At 40.5% G+C, this 17,545-nt stretch overlaps 1 protein-coding gene across 9 annotated transcripts in view; it reads left to right on the top strand.

The window, feature by feature from the left end:
- Positions 1 to 17,545, top strand: part of TBC1D1 (TBC1 domain family member 1) — a 96,082-nt gene that overhangs the window by 1,747 nt on the left and 76,790 nt on the right. For 8 of the 9 annotated variants that reach the window (XM_046940285.1, XM_046940287.1, XM_046940286.1 and 5 more), the window contains exon 2: positions 5,068 to 5,586. In XM_046940285.1, the coding sequence (XP_046796241.1) occupies positions 5,167 to 5,586 (420 nt within the window). In that variant the 5' untranslated portion in view covers positions 5,068 to 5,166. Of the gene's footprint in view, positions 1 to 3,100; positions 3,174 to 5,067; positions 5,587 to 17,545 lie in introns of those variants that run through there. The other variant, XM_046940284.1, reaches the window with a different exon arrangement.

The following is a 17,545-nucleotide window of genomic DNA, read 5'->3' as shown; positions in this document are numbered from 1 at the left end:
AGGCCTGTAGTTAGCTGCCCCACAGTGCAGTTTAAGGGATGCTGTACTGTGACACTGGAGGAGAGTTTCTTTTCATACACTTTGGTGAAACCAGAGAAGGACCTCTTCTCAGCAGTGACCATATCGTGATGTACCCAATATATACTCTCATTTGTATTCTCCTGCCTTTCCTGCTAGGAGGATAGAGAAATCTGTCAGCGTGAGGGAAGCCAATGTAAATCTCGGTCAGGGATCAGACGGAGGGAGAGGAGTGGTATTTCGCTCTGGCTTGCTTTCCAGTGTTCTGGCTGCAGGCCAGGGCTCCTCATAATCCCCAACTAGGATGATATTTCTGCTAAAATAATCAGTGGTGAAGTGCAGCCAGTACCAGTGCCTTTGGCTCCATTTGTCGGTCATGTTCAGCTCTAATGCTGTGAGGGAAGAGCTGAACTAATCTGTGTTCTTTCAGACCAGCTGTTCTTCACAAGACCTTGCTCTGTAGTTGGAAGTGCTTGGCTTCTTCAAGGGGAAAAAGGAAACAGACCCATGGAAAGAAGCAGTGCTGTCAGCAACTTGGTGTGTAGTAACTGCACAATCGTCTCTTGGATGAACCCCAAAGTTGGGGAAGCCGGGTCTTGCAGTTCAGCAGCTCACAGACCACACTCCTCATTTAATCACTGGTGTGCAGATGCCCTGTCTGCTGCCTTGCCCACCATGCCTTGTGGCTCACTGGTGCTGCTGTGGGTCCTGGTACTCCAGATGCCCCTGGGAGGAGGGGGAGGAAAGTGGTGTAAAGCAAAGGATGGCTTTGATCAGCAGTTACGAGTGTGCTGACTGAGAGTCTGAAACTTCTGGCTGTATCATTGTATCAAATTTATTCTAGTCCAGAAGAAACAAGGGATGAAGTATAGCTCCTCACCACTGTAGCAGTTACTGCTTTTCTTGATTTGTGTATGTGCTTCTGGTTTAGGACTGTCTCTGTGTCCTTTTTGTCTTGTTTTCTGTAGTAGCCTGACTCCATCTCAAAGCTACCTCTATAGATATATGAGAATTTTTTAAAGCACTGTATCAGATTTTCTAGTACAGGCCTATCAACATTGTCTCACATGCTTTCTGAGCCTGCTTCTTGCTTGTGAGAAGTAGTTGGGTTGATAGCAGTGAAGGAAAAGCTGAGGACATAGAGCACATCTACATCCCCTGTTAGTGGATAAGTCTAGTGGCTCCTAGTTTGTGTGGTGTGGTTAGATTCAATAGTATGGCTTTGCAGGGTTTGTTAGGGAGAAGAATTCAGTGCTACCTGACTTGTGACAGTCTGAAATTACTGCTGAGGCAGGCAATTCTAGATCCAACGTGCAATATATAAAATCTGTTTCAGTATTCTACTGCTTTTGTTTATATTAATGTATTGCAATGTCAATGTCTCTTGTTCAGAGACCTTACAATTAAAGGGTCTGAATGGTAAACACTGCCAACAAATGTGGAGACCATCCAGTGCCCATTGTTTTGTGCTACACTTTCCCTGGCTGATTTCATGCTGATGAAGCACCTACAGCTGTATCAAAGCGGGTTCAGTACTGACAACATTAAAGTACAGTTTGGAGAATATTAAGACTTCTCTGAGTTGGCTGGGGAGTACTAATCAAGCTGATGCCATGTGCTTCTAATCAATGAGTGCAAGGGGCAGAAGAGGTGCTGGACTTCAACAGATGGTGATAGAGAGGAGCAAGAGGAACCATCCCAGCAAGCACTGGGAGGAGAGCCGCATGGATGCGGAGCAGAGCCTTGCAGAGCTCTTCCAGCTGCAGGAATTGGCTGGTGAAATACACTTTGAAGAAGCTGTTTGTGAGTTAATCACTCAGACACTTGAGAGGAAAATGTGATCTTTGTGAGTCTTTTTTTACTGGTACAGGTAGTGAAGGCACCTGCAGAGCCAAGTTTTTGAGGGGATGAGCTGAGTGGTAGCAGCCAGAGGAGGATGAAAGTGCTGCAGTGATGAGTAGCAGAGCTACGGGCAAACAGAGACTGGCCCAGTGCTGAGCCACTCTTCACTCATAACGTGTGCTTTGTTTTATGGCTAGCAATAGGCCTGCCATGGTGAACAGAACTATAGGTCTAAGTTAAGCATGTATGCAAATGCTCGAGTTACTACCTAGTCCTTGCTGTAAACTGAAAGGATGCTACAGAAGCTAATGTGTGATTGGTATGATTTTCTTGGTGGGATTGGCCTGTAAGTTAGGATCCAGATATCAGTAGGAGGAAATAAGGCATAAATGACTGAGAAAAGGGAGGTGGCATATGCAGAACAGTAACTTACAGAAAGCTTTGGGTTCGGTATAGAGAGATCTTGATGCTGAATTTTATACTCTGAGAAGCTGCACTTTTAGCCCCTCGATGTTAGAAAATACAGCCTTCTAACTTCCAGATAACTGTTTTGATTTCAGAGTGAGCTGTTTTTCTTTAAAAATAACAAATGCAGAGACTGGAGTATTTATGTTCTCAACTTTGCAAGATGTTTGTTTTCTTTAAGAAGAGATGAATGCTGAGAAGCTTTGCATTTATCTTAAATACTTTCCAACAGTACAGTGTTTATTTAAGTATGACAGAATATTGACTTTTAAAAAAGAAAAAGCAAAACATGTTCAGTCCTTATGGTTGGCACTCAAAATGATGTATTATGTTGTGATCTTCACTCCTATTTGAGGCTGCGGTGCCTCATAGGTCTGGATAAAAAAGCATGGTAGTACTCCCAGTGAGACCTTTCTTCCTTGAAAAGTTGACTTAAATGAAGATGACTTCGTATTTTTAAGTGCATAGGTTGTTTTTTTTGTTTGTTTGTTTGCTTTGTTTTTTGCAATTAATTGCATTGAGAAATACAGTTACAAATAGGATGTGGTTGATGGGTCATCATCTATTCAGCAGTTTGCTGCTCCTGCTTTTAAGTGAGACTGAAGCTTTCTTTGGCTTTGCTATCCTCAGATTATTATGTATGTCACTAAATAATGAAAACACTAAGATCTGTCAGCTGAATTTCCATGCGTTCTAGATTATACATGATTATAGTAGTGAATGAATCCAGTCTTCCTTCCAAGTTGCTGAACTATATTTCCTTGTTACAGTTAAGGAGAAAGCACTTGTAATAGAGCCCCAAAGAGGAAGTGAAGTTTCTTTGATTCCTGGCATGCAAAACTATAATGGTAACTGTATTTAGTAGTTACACTGATAAGGTGTAAAAATGATTATTGAAGCAGCTATACCATGCAATGCATTTATAGTCATCTTATGAAAGATGGTTGTTTGCTTGCTTGTCAAACAAAAACCACACGTGCACCCACCTTCCCTGAAGCTTATAAGAAACGCTTGTTTAAAAAACTAGTCAACATGTTTAGAATGCCACTAATGATGTTGTCTTCAAACACTGCCTTTAAGTACGAGCATGGTTCGGTCTTCCTGCTGAATTAGGCATCCTTGTGACTGCTGGTGCTGTCGCAACGTTCATCTGTCAGAAGATGCAAAAGTTCCAAAGAAGTAAGACTACCCAAACACGTGGGTGTTTTCTGCAGGTCTCTTGGCTTTACAGTTTGCCAGTTACTGCAGAACCATTTTATCACATTTGGATATTTGCAAGTTAGTTACATTACAAGTATACACTTAGTTGAAAATGAATTCTTATATTGAAATGTCTTGAATTTATTTTTAAATCCTAAAATTTGTTTTTATTTTCAGCAATGTGAAGCACTCACAGCAACTCAGTTTGAAAACATTGCAAGGACAAATAAAGGGCAAAGTTTAATGAAGACTAACAAGAAAAATGCTGCTATTTTTGATCATTTTCATAGATGAACAAAGACCAAAAATAGTGTTGCCACAGTAAACAGATGCCATTTATTAATACTTGTTCAAATATAATGATGAGATATCTTGTCAGGAGTTCTTGGGACTGCTCATGTTGTTTTTAATAGGTCTTTCTTGGGAAACTTTCAGAAGGCTGAGGGTAAGCTCGTGTCATGGTATTTAGATGTAGGCAATTATAGGCCTGTCAGCTTCTCATCAGTCTCGCACAGAATAATGCAACAGCTGAAACCAGATTCAATTAATGAAGAGTTACAACACAGCGATACAACAGATGCCAAGCTGTGTGTTTTCATGGACCCTATTTTGTAGAACTGAATTGGTAGATAGATGCTATCACTGGATTTTGCTGCTAAAATGGTCAATGTGTAATATTCACACTTGCTGAGTGTAACTGGGTTATAACAGGGTTATGTGTAACTTGGTTCTGCTCGATATTTTAAGAAATGATACAAAAGCAACGTGGCAGACATTAAGTATTTCTGGCCAGCCAGCAAGCCCTTAAAATGCAGCCATGAACTGTGAATCATCCTCTGGTTGTGTGGTGTTTTTGGTTGTTGCTGTTGTTTTTTTGTTTTGTTTTTTAGTGGGATCTCTAAGGATTGTCTGTGCTGGGTTTATCTGTAATGGGTCAGTTGACTGCTGTTAGGTTTTTCAGATGATTTTTGTGGTGTTAATTAAAGAAAAAGGTCTATTTTGTCCCAGTATGTGACCACTTGGCAAACTGTACTCAAGGGAACAACCCTATGTAAGGGACCAAATTCAAACTCGTACACGTATGAACAAGAAAAGTAACCTTTTATTTTGATGCTTTTGAATGTGAAAGTGTCTTAGCAAACACTGACTTCAACTGCTGTGAAGGTTATAATGTAATCTGAGTTCTTTCTGTGATAATAGGATTGAAATAGGCTGATGTGATCCACGTCAGCCTGCCCATGGAGCAGAAGCAGGCTAGAGAGAAGGTGCATTCTTGAGTTAGTTACTCATTAGATAATTTAACAGGAGTTACAAGAACAACTTTTAAATCAGGACTGATGTTTTTCCAAGCAATATATTAAGTACTGGTCTGTTTGTTAGACCTGAAACTGTATGGTCCAGCGTATGGGAAGCGTGCCATGTAGGTCATGGTAAATGATTGGTCTGTTTCTTCTGGTGTTAATCTATTAAATATTTCTGTCACTAATGGCTTAGTTTTTAATAGGGTTGCAGCACCAACATAACTTTCTCTTTTTCTTTCAGATTTCTGCTGCTTCTTCATTAAAGGAATCATCCAAATATTGCCATTCCATGGAACTGACATACTGGTGAATTAGTCCTGGTTACCTAAAGGCTTGTAAAATGGAGCCGATAACATTCAAAGCTAAGAAATATCAAGCACCTAGTGATTTCTCAGCAAGCTTCACCCTTCAGCTTGTTGGTTCCCTGCCTGTGCATTCCCTAACCACGATGTCCATGCTGCCTTGGATTGTGGCAGAGATCCGGGCTCTCAGTAATACAAAGTCTTCCAAAGAAGAAATTGGTATCAGCCAAATCCGGCTTTATATTTCACCATCGAGTTTGCGGTGTGAGCCAGACACTGGGAAAATCCAGCAGTGGGATCCTTTGATTTGTTCTGGTCTGTTTGAATACAAGCCACAGCATGTCCACAAACTGATTCACAACAGCCATGATCCAAGCTACTTTGCTTGCCTGATAAAAGATGGAGCAGCAAATCAGCAAAGTATCTGCTATGTATTCAAAGCTGATGATCAAACAAAAGTAAGTAAAAAAGAAAAAAAAAAAAACAATGCCAAACATGCCAAATCAAGTTACATTCAGAATCGCATTTAAGAGTTGGTTCTTATTCTATTATCAAGGGCCTTATAGAAAAAATGTAAATGTGGAGGATGACTTGACACTACTTCTAAAATTGATTTGCTTTTGTACTGTTTGAAACTTCGCACCACACTGTAAGACCTTAAGGTTGCATTTGTAATTAAAGACTTTATCTCTCTAAAACTCATAGATATGCTTCACTTTATTTGATGCTAATGGTTCTGCTGAATTAGGACTGCTTAGTATGTGAAGTGAAAGGTGTGTAAATCTACAGGATCAGAACCTGAATTTTGTTGGCTTAGAAGGCACTCTGCTTTGGGATATATGCTGAAATCTTGGCCTCTGTGTCAGTGAGAGTTTTTCTGCTGATGTCATTGGGGCTAGAGTTTCACCCTTGAGCCATTGTGAACTTTATCTAATCTTATGGTCAGATCTCTCAAATTTCTCTTTTCATAAATTGAGACCTATGTGGCTGGGAAAGAGGCACTTCCTTTCCTGGAAGATGTAAGGAATGGGCCATAGCACAATACATAGCATACCCTGAACTGCAGGACACTGTGGAAGCCTCGTCCCCAGCTCTATCATCTATGTAGTGTCAGAAAACAGAAGAGAGGGCACCGCACAGTGCTGCAGGTCTGAAACATGGAGTTGCTGCTGCACACTGCAAGATGGTAGGGGTGGGTGGGTGGGTGTGTGTGTGTGTGTGTGTGTGTGTGTTTGTGTTTGTGTCACGCTGTGGGTGAAGCTTGCCTCAGTCTGCATGCAGATTGATCCCTTGCTGAAAAGGTTGCAGCATTAAAAACAGATGATTGCTGCTTCTTCTGTTAGAGAGTAATGTGAGATAGTAACTCTCTGAATTAGTAAGATTGGCACAAGGCTATTGTGATAGGTTGACCTGCTGCAGGCAAAACAGTGACGTGTCCTTCACCTCTTAAACACAGACCAGTGCTAATGTTGGGGAAACAGCATCCTGCTACGTGCCTGCCTCAGAGATGTCCTGCTGAAGAACCTATGTGAATGTACACTGCATGTAGGATTTACGCCAACCTATTCAAGAGCAAAACATTATACAGTTCCAAATACATGTCTCAAGCTTAGAGGTTGAAACATGGAACGAGCTTTAGTTAAATCGCTCTAGAAAAAAACAAACAGTTTTGGTAAATTAGAAGGGAAGTAAGTTGTAAATCATAATCATTCAACTGAGAAACCATGTCAAGTTAGAATGTAGAATGCCAAATGTATGTATATAAGCAAGTAGAAGTAAGGAATAGATCTTTCAGGACCTGGCACTGAATGGAAGCCTGTCAATGCATTTTGCCCACGCACTTCATTTTGTGACTTGTGGTTTTACAGGATTATGGTTAGTTTGCAACACCAATCACTTCCAGTACATTTCCTTTTGCAACAAAGAATGAAAAAAAGAAGTACCTTTTTTCCTCAAGTTTGATCAAAGTCTGGACCTGCTTGAAGTTGGAGTGAACATAAGTGTCCAGTTACATTTGCAGCTGTGTCTACTTGGTTTTGGAAACAACCTCTACAATTTTTGGATACCTATTTTAACTACCTAGCTTCAAATTCACGCAGCTATCTGTCCTTGGAAAAAAAACTACCTTCCACCTCCGATGAAAATTCAGTTCTCATTTCCTAACTTGTCTTGATTGCCAAGAAGTGTTTTTGTTGACTGTTGTTGCAAACTAGGTTACTAACTTGGAGGTAGGCACCTAATCAGCATTTGTAGACCTGTGTTTTGACAAGAGGATAATGGAAATGCCAAGTGTTCTTACCTCCAAAACTGAAACCCTGCTTTTTCTTAATGGAAATTGTGTGATTTCTGATTAATCCAGTATTATGCAAGTTCCTTATATTCTATGGGATGTTGTTATTCTGCCCTGAGTATTGCCTTACTATGTCTTGTAGCTAATTGATGTTTATGCATTTATGAAGAGGTGTGACCTGATATTACCTGTTTAGCAGATAGCCAGCTTGGAAGGAGAATAGTGTACTGTATGCATGTGTTGCAGATTGAGGGAGCTGTTTGTAAAATGTGAGTTGGGATGAAGACTTTCATACTATGTTGCTGAGCTCATGTTCTGCTTCAGAAGGAAGAAATTTTAGAAACTGGACCTTTGCAGCCTGTGTGAGTCAGCAGACTCCTATGCTGGCAGCCTTGCTCCTGAGTTCTCTTAACGTCCCGTCTGAAGACTAAAAACAATCTTACAAACCTAGTCTGCACTGTCAGGGTCATATTCGTCTTGGAGTCCAGAGTGAACAAAAATGTTGGATGAATATTCTTTGTCTCCTCTACAGAGCTGAAGCAGTAGGCCAGACAGGTTTGGTCACAGAATTTGTGTGTGGATAACAACTTCTTATCCAGTGATCCTGAACATCTGAACTTCTGTGATAATCACACTCAATCTATTTCTACTTTAGAAATTTCTGAATTTCTACTCTACAACTAGCAGGGTGCTCCTTATAATATTGTAAACTGCAAAAGCCACAGCTCTTTGTAGTAGGGCTATACTTTACATAGAGTTCTCTTGATCAGATAAGACTGGATTTGAAGTAGAAGGTGTGGCTTGCAAATAAGTTCTGAGTATATCCACACACCAGGGTAAGTTGAATATAAGAGAGCAGAAGGATGTCTGTAGGAGAAGTGGACTAAGAAGATGAAAATGAATGCAGCTGAGTAAAAGATTAAGCAGTGAAGGCCTTTGAAAAGGAAGATTAGAAACCTGAACTTTATTCAGAAAGAGAAATTCCACTGGAGGTGATAGAATGCGCAGGAAACTAGGAATGGTTGGCCATTTAGCGTGGGCATTGCAAATGGCCTGTAGTTGTGTTACTTTATTGGTACATACTGTGTTGGAGTGCATACTTGATTATTGAGATATATATTACTATATAACAGGAAAACATTTTGTTAGTGGGAGATTATTTTTTGCTGAGTAATGTATTTCTAAAATCCAGAATTGATGGAGCTGTGGGAACATATGTAATGATTTTCCTGGATATGAATGCAGTGCTGTCAGATTCATTGTTGCTCCACTACCTACACGTCGTTCTGTTTAGAAAAGACATTGATAGACAGGTAATTAATACTAAAGAAAGACAGGATTCTTTGTTAGGAATTCTTTGTGCTACTTCTCTTGAGAAGTGAGAGAGTAGGCAGTGCCCTATTGTATAATTTGTCTTCATTCTAGGATCCTGTATAATTGTTTCCATTGCATCATCATGGCATTATACAGCTCACTTTCTGGGCTGATACAGCAGTAAAAAGGGAAGGATGGAAGAAGTGTTCCTGACAAACATTTCTTGGCACTTTGTGCACAAGCATATGCATATAGGGATTGTTCCACTCCACTTACACTCTCCGCCTCCAGAGAGCTTCTCTTATGAATTAGGGTTCCCCTTTCTAAGCAGAGCTATGTCTATGGGATCTGGACTCTTTCTTGTATAGTTTCAGAAAGCATTTTGTTGTGTGGGTGGGTTTTGTGCTTGTTTGTTTTGTTTTTGGTGTTTTTTTTATTATTATTTAACACTTTCACCCTCATCTTGTGAAGATTCTGGTGGGGCCTCATGATCAAGTAACTTCTGCCTGATGATGGGGCTGAAGTGTTAATGCATATTCTTTGCAGCTGCTCAGGAGTAGAGCTGGAATCAATTATATTGCCTGTGGGGAACTTGTCAAGGCTATGAATAGGTCATAGGTGGGGATTACGCATGCTATGTTGAGTAATGGTGATGGAAGCTGAAGAAAAACTATTTCTCTAGTAAATACATGCTTGTGGAATAGTATCTTAATCATAAGAGTGCATTGTTGTTGCACACAACAACATCCACAACCTACTCCAGTGTGTCACCACCCTCTGAGTGAAAAACTTCCTCCTAATATCCATCCTAAACTTCCCCTGTTTCAGTTTTAAACCATTCCCCCTTGTTGTATCGCTATCCACCCTTGTAAACAGCCGTTCCTCCTGTTTATACACTCGCTTCAAGTACTGGAAGGTCACTATGAGGTCTCCCTGGAGCCTTCTTTTTTTCCAAGCTAAACAAGCCCAGTTCCCCCAGCCTTTCTTCAATCAGAGGGCTGGAGCACCTCTCCTATGTTTTAGTGGCCATGTCCTTGTTTCTCTCTGCATCATGAACTGGAGGCTTAGAGGGAAAGTCTAGAAACTTCAGCCTCGCGTCTTGTAAGAAGGAATATTTCTGTGAGAATATCAATGATTGTTAACTAGAGAATGAAGACATATAAAACACCTGTTTCAGATTTTTGAAAAGCTTAAGCTTCATTCTCCATCTCTCTTTCTACAGTCTGTGTGCAAGTTGTCATAGCAGCCTGTAATATATATTTGTGTTTACCAGAATTGTTAATGCTATAGTTGGAGAGCACTGGATAAAACTGGTCCATTATATAGACAAATTCTGCTTGTGACCACGGATGCATAAGATGTGTGTTTGTCTGCTTGCTTCTTCTAAACCTTCATTCTGAAGTGTCATAAAACAAGGGAGAACTTTTGGCCCAGGAACTGGGCTTCTGTCAGCTGCAGGAATGTTGCCATGAGGGTGACAGTGCCTGTGTGTGTGCAGCAGACAAGGGATCCCACTCGAGCCCAAAGCCTGCTCTAAAAGTTGATGGCACCATTTGTGTGGATTTCTCTTGTACCACATCTGTCCTGCTGCAGAGATGAGCTGTGTCTCCTTATGCCACCGTGCTGATCAAAATGCAACCCTTGTCCTGCTGTTGAGCTTCTTGGTCACAACAGTAATCTCCACTTCTGTCAGAGATTCTTTTTGTGTTTGTGTGTGTGCACCGATTGCTTTAATAGCTATTACTTCTTAAACAACCTTCACCTACTTCTATGAGTTACAATAGCTTATGTGCTTAAGTAGATTAGGTTGTATTACCTGGAATGCAGTGTGCTTTGTTCCATGTTGTTTGTCAGCTGATTATGTTCTGGAGAAGCTGGTTTTGGATAATCCAGACTTAGCTCGCTGTGAGGCTGCACAGAGCTGAAGTTGTGAGTGAACTTCACATTATTCATCTATAAAAGGAATTGCAAAGGCCCTGTGAACTCCAAAGCAGTTGTTGTGAGGCTTAGCTTAGGGTTCTTATGCAACTTGTTTTTGCATTAGACTCAAAGATAGGACCTCACTGAGTATCTCATTTTTTAATAGGACCATTTCCCTTTCATAAATTAATTCAGGCAAGATGATTGTAAAGATGGAGGTATTTTGTTTATTACTTTTTAATGAGTCTACAGAGATTAAAATTAGGTTCTTTTGCAAAAAAAAAAAAAAGTATTAAAATCCACTGAAACAAAACAGAGTAACTAGCCTTACTTCAGGTTAGCTCAGAGCTTCATGTCTGTTTTTCCCCCTCTTATTCACAGGTACTTTTCTTTATCTTTTTTAACTTTTATTTCTTCTTATTTTTTGTTTTCTGATGTAACCTTCATAATTGCAAAATGCTGATGCTTTTTTTGTTTAGGAAGTCTCCCCCATCTCCCATGTGCTAACTGGAGAAATGCATGTGAAAAACAGAAGGGGGGAAAAAGCCATCAGAACAACTGAAAGTGAAATACATACCTGTGCACATATATAGGCTGGTATATAAAGTGGGTCAAAGTTTAGCTCTGTAAATCTTAGAATATCATATGTAATGCAGCAGCCAGCTATGCTCTGGCTGCTCTCACAAAGTAAGCAGGCTTTACACTTAACCTGAGCCAAGAGCGTAACTGTGACCGGGGCCAAGTGAGCCAACTCAGTGCTTGGGGTCTGTTCAAAGGACTTGTGTATGTAAACTCACTCTGCTTGCAGGGTGTTTGACAGCCGCTGACCCTCTCCCAGGCAGTAATACCCCAAGCCTTTATGATACCTTACAGAATCTGGAGAGACTTAGGAGAGTTTAGCTGAACTGGAGATGTCACTATGTTCACCAGTGTTTTCTACAAAACAGAATCACAGAATGGCTTGGGATGGAAGGGTCCTTAAAGATCACCTGCTTACAACTCCTACTTCCAACACACTGTATGATTTCCCTCAACCTCCACTTCTGATTGCCACATGGAGCAAGTTGTTTGTGCAATACTATTGCCATTTCCTGACTTGAAGTCAGAGTTAATGTCTCAGCAAGGAAGATGAAATTAATCAGATGGTTTGTTCTATTCTACTGCAAATTCCTCAGTCTGCTAAATCATGCAAACATTTCTGCTACAAAATTACTACTAAAAACTCCTCATGTGATTTCAGCAATGTACTATTCTGTATCAGATCACATTGTTCTCAAATGTGTTGGAAGTGTGTGTGTCATTTGATCAGTCCTGTGCTCTCTCTTTTAGCTGAGATTATTTATTGTTCCATCACTTTTTCTGTTGGCAATTATAGCAGATATACAAAACAGTGGAACTGAGGCTAAATAAATAAATAACAGATTTGTGATGGCTTCTCACTACACACCGTTCCTTCTGCTACGAGTTCTGATGGTAGTTTAAAAAGCCCAATAAAGGAAGTCGGAGCTATAACCCATAATATCCAAACATCCTTGAGGGTTGCAGTGGAGTTTTCTTCAGAAACTTCCGCTTCACTTGAAGGAGAACTGTTGTCTCCATTTTACGGAATGGCAAATGGGATACAGAGAAACCGAGACTAGAAAAGTGCAGTATTTGTAACCCATGTATGAGCTTTCATTTACACTTAAGTTTATCATCAGTACAAGTTCCTGGTTATCCTGTCAGTGGGAATTCCTAGAACAAATTTTGACTTGGAAAGATTGTGGTTCAGCACTAGTTGTGTGTGTGCTTGGCAGGCTCCTGGGTCTCTCGTGACTGATATGAGGACACAGAGCACAAAGCAGCCACGTAGCAGTGATTAGAGCATTTGTGCAGGAATAGGGAGACTGAGCTTGTTCTGGGCACTGAGGCACTGGTTTCTGTGCTTGAGGTTGGGTAAAGGCTATTCTCCGTCCTTTTTGTTAACAGGCCAGATCCATGGTGCCAGTAAATGGAAAACACGTAACTAGGATTGCTATACTGCAATTGCTGAGTTCAAATTCTTGATGCTATTGCCTTCTAAATTGTAGGCTAAGCCCTCCATACCCTGTTTATTTCTTTGTGGCGCTATATTGAGCTACTGCAACTCCAGCATTTCTTTCTGCTCCAAACCAGTCCAGTATTATTATTGTAGAAGATGATTTGAAAATTTGATGACTTCTAAATCCACACGGTTGTGAAAGAACAATATAAGCCTTCAAACTGAGGGACTGTGAGTATCCGTGCATTCCTCCAGCACTTTGTGTTCGATTCTTCAGCTTTGCGAGTGCTAACGATAACAAAACAGTAACAGTGAAATATACAGCTTTCTTTGCTGCCCTGTACAAAGTCTGCCTTCTGCAAAGGTGTTGGTTGCAACACGTACCAAGTAAGAGCAAGTAGCAGTGCAAACCTACAGCTTAAAACTAGGTGGCAGCCAGCAGAAAGCTCTGGGCAAATGAATGTAGTACAAGCAGTGCCTGAGCTGAAGGAAGGATGAATCTTGAAACCTGGGTTGCATTTACAGAACTAAGAGTTCAGAAAATACTGTTTGATTCGCGTCAACATCGTGTAGTAGTCTGAATGCATGACACTACAAAGAGGAATAATCAATCATTAAGTAACTCAATTGTATTCCCTGTAGTTACCCATTGCTGTGGGTTATTAATTTCAAGAATAGAGGACATTGGTAAGAATGCTGCCTTACTGATTGCCAAATGCAAGTCAGAAAACCTGTAATCAAAATACAGTTTTTAATTTTTCATCTAATTAGTTAATGATCATAAGGAACTTCACGTACAGTTGTAGTGTTTTAAAATTAATTCTGTGGCACACTGTGCAGTGGTGGTGCAGTTTAAAGACAGGAAGTGTATTTTAGAGGGGAAACCAGAACTGCTTTAGCAAAGAACATTTTGCATAAAGAGTCAGTCTTGTTGAATACCCTGTTAATTTTCATGACATGTAGTACAATAGCATACGGAGGACAAAGTAATTTTGCTCAATAGTGAAAGGTAAAGTCTTTAAACGTGTAGGGAAATGCTTTTTGAAATATATGAGAAAACAAAGGCCATATCTGTCACGTGGCTCAGTGCGATCTATCTAGACAGATCCAGGAGGTCTTCTGCATGAATGAGGTTGTAGAACTGGGTTCTGTGTCAGAGATTACAAGAAATAAAAAGTTTTTTCAAAAAAAAAAAAAGTGGCTTTTAGTTCACTGATAGATACTTTGATGTGTTAATTCAGGTTTTTTTTTCAGATCCTGTAATGGCCTTAATGGACAAATTAAAACCATACGTATTAAAATACAGAGATGTCAATTAAGAAATTATAATACTAAGCAAATCGCCTCTTTAAAGTAGCTCCTTATTTTTCCATACAATCAGCTTTTCAGTTAGAGTTTTGCCTGCACGAAGCTGACATTTATGCTGTGCCCTCAGGGTCATCACATGTGGGCTCTTTGACTGTAGTGGAGCAGAAAACCAACTCCGAGGAGACATATATAACTGCTGTGTTTACTTTAACAGCATAGTCTCCCATCCCGTTATATGTCAAAGTGAATAACAGTAACAAATTGCTATCTTAAAATGGGTGCTTTCCCTTGCCTGGTATAGACACAGTTGTTCTATATTTCTGTTATTTTACCCTCTCTACGGACGTCAAGTTATGGGAAGGGCTGTGGGAAATATTTTCCTAAAGAATGATTTGTGAGGCTGGACAAATACGGGCTTAAATGGATATGTGTGTCTGCCCCTAAGGTTGAGCGCTGATGATCTGATACAAGGATTGAGTGGATAATGGCAGTTTATACTTGGTTTGTGCTTTGTATGAAACTACTGATTGATGCTTGCTTCTCCTTTCTTTCCCACCCTCCCCCCACTGTTCCCAGTGGCAGTGATTGAGATGCATTGCTGGCCATAATAACAGCCTCACTGCTGACTCTTGCATCAGGCTGAGTTTCATCCTTCTGTATAACTGATTGAATGCTTTCATCTCCAAGCCTCTTCTTTCAACCATACCTAGCAAACAAACAAACAACCCATACACACATACACAATGTGCAGAATATGCTTTAAAATGTTATTATTTGCAATCATAATGTAGAGTGACCTGCTGAGTTGTTTTGCTCCTTATATGTTGTACTTATCATTGTACTGTACTGGACTTTCACAGTAAGAGAGAATAAGGTGAAAATCTGAGATTTCTGTAGGCCACGTACAGTAGAAATGCAGAAAATAATTGGCATTGGCTTCCAGCTAATATCTGGAGGTATGTTGTACGTCTCAAAATGTTGCTAACTAAAACAGAGGTGTTTCTTTGAGAGAGTAAAAGCAAACTGTGGGTGAGTCTTACCTCTGAACCTTTGATGCTGAAAATATATGTGCTTTAATGTCAGGCTAATTCCATTAAAGATGACAGAAATGCTTGCAGTAAGGAAGTTGAGCATGTAGGTACTTGATGTCCAGTTTCTGTGGTTAATTCCTTTTGAGAAGTTCTTGATAGAACAACTTTCAAAATCAAATAAAAAGGAAACCACTACAGTACATTTTAGCATGTTTGGGATGATAGACGTGGTCAATTCAGCATCACTAGTAGAAAACTTGGGTTTCAAATCAAATGAAATTATGCCATATTTCTAGGAAGCAGTAATACACTGAAGTCTTATGAGCAGAATGCCATTCAGTGCTGTTGCTTCTCTGCACTGTTCAAAGCCTGCTCTGATGTGCACGGATATGCTATAAGCTGTGCTGAGAGGTCAGGTCCTCTTTAGTCTGACCAAGGACTTGAAGATGCTTTTTGTTTTCCTGGCTTCATGTGTAGCTCAGAATACCACAACTGTGCAGAGTAAAGTGCTCTGATTTCCAAAGTGACACTGGCGTTTAGGAGAGGCAGCAGTTGCTTTTTTTCTGGAAGCCACTGTGCAGTGTTGCTGCCTTTGCATGGCATTTATGTAGTCAGACCCTTTGGAAATGTTCTATAATTGCAGGAAAAAAACTTCATTGTTCTTAAAAGGGCGGAGTTCCCATAGTGGATAACTTTTCCCCCCACTCCAGTCACAAGCTCGCAGGCTCATCGTGGCTTAAGTCGAGGTGTTCAAGTGCCACTTAGCGGCTGTCCCGAGGAAATGTAAGCTGCTATGCTGGCTGTGATGGTTCTCCCCTCCCATGCTTTTGCTTCCCACCAGCAGGGGAATTCTTCGCCTTATCTTAAAAATACTGATGTCTTAATCTAAGACTGTCTGAAATCACACCCTGGTGGGATATAGAGAAGAATTTCAGTGCTGTGATTCCCATTTTTCTTTCTTTTTCCAAATTGCATTGTCGAAGTTCTATTTAGGCTCTCCCTGCGTGAAGCAAGTTGCTCTTTTGCTGTGTTGTGAGCTAGCACAGGAGCCAACAATACACAAAGGTGCCACCTGTAGAACTGAAGTAACGGTATTGCTGGAGTTGCTAAGAAAATACCCTATGTTCTTCAGTAGTAGAGTTAGAAAATAAGATGTGCTCCTTGAGGCAGTATTTGGTATTGGCTGATATTCTGGGATGTCTCAGTTCCCCGCAGCAGGACATCTGATGGATGTAAAAACATTAGCTCCATCATATTCCGAGCTTGATTATAATATACTTGTATCTGGATGCCAGGCCCTCACAGCCAGAGTTTGACTTCTAGAAACTTGCAGGACTTCAGAATATCATTTACATGTAAGTTACTGACTCTATAGTGAGCTGGTTACATCCAGCAGGCAGCAAACAGCAGTGTGTGTCCATTGTTTATGTGCAGACTTCTCTTTTGCTGGTAGGTTTCCAGTGAGCACTCATCAGGTAGGCAGAGTACTGTAGAGAAGACATGCTTCCAGTTTTCCTTTAAAATGAAGCTGTTTTGTTTTGTTTCAGTGCAAGCTTCACAGTTTTGGAGTTTTAATAGAGTATCCACAAGCAAACTGTGTTTGCAAGGGTCAGAAATGTTCCCATGGACATCAAACAAAGAAAATAAAAGGCAGTTTCTACTGGAGTTCAATCTGAGCATGGTTGTGGGTGAAATCAAAGCACGTGTATGGGGGTTGACACGGATATGCAATGGGATAATGTAATCTATAACATTAAAGCCAACGAGTTAAATGTATATAGCTTTTTGATTTTAGAAACAGAGAAAATGAATTAAAGCTAGCCTAAACTTAAATCATAAACCAATTATGATTGAAACCAACAGAAGACTAACAATTAATCTGACCCTGCTCAGATAACTTCTGAGGTTCTTTGGGCCTGTGAATGCAATCAGACTTGTGAGCTCAGACTCATAGGCTGCAGTGGTAGCTGAACTCACCGTGGTCCAGTGTTGTTGTAAATGTAGGGTGTGACTGTCTGAGAGGAGTCCTGCTGTCCGGCACATCCATCCAGATGTGTGCAGGCTTTTCTGGAACATCAGAATTACCAGTTGGTACTGGTAATAATACATGGGAGGGAGGAAATGGCAAAATCAATCCATCATTATTTTATTCTAACTTTATTTGTTTAAGTAGGATGCCACGCATTTTGAGCTTTATTCCTTGAAAATGTGTACACATTGCCTTCATTTTACCTACTCCGGGCATCTTATAGCGATGGTATCCTAGATGTCCCAGTCATAAGAAATGGTTAAAGTGACCTGTTCTGAGCAAATCCGTTTTGTCCATGTGGATTTGTGGTTTGGGGAGAGCTGATTCAGCGTCTTAAGGCTCCCATTGTTCCTGCAGAGGAGCGGAAATGCAGTCAGCACATGTGGCAGAAATGTGCAGCCGTATCTTCCAGCAACGTATCCTGAGCCCTTTGAAGCCATTCAGCTTTATCAAAACCACAAAAGCTCAACAAGGACAAATGCTGTTGCTGTGTTTTATGTCTCTG

Source organism: Gallus gallus, chromosome 4 (assembly GCF_016699485.2).
Source record: "Gallus gallus isolate bGalGal1 chromosome 4, bGalGal1.mat.broiler.GRCg7b, whole genome shotgun sequence".
Classification (NCBI taxonomy): Eukaryota; Metazoa; Chordata; class Aves; order Galliformes; family Phasianidae; genus Gallus; species Gallus gallus.
This window is presented reverse-complemented; position numbering and strand designations above follow the sequence as displayed.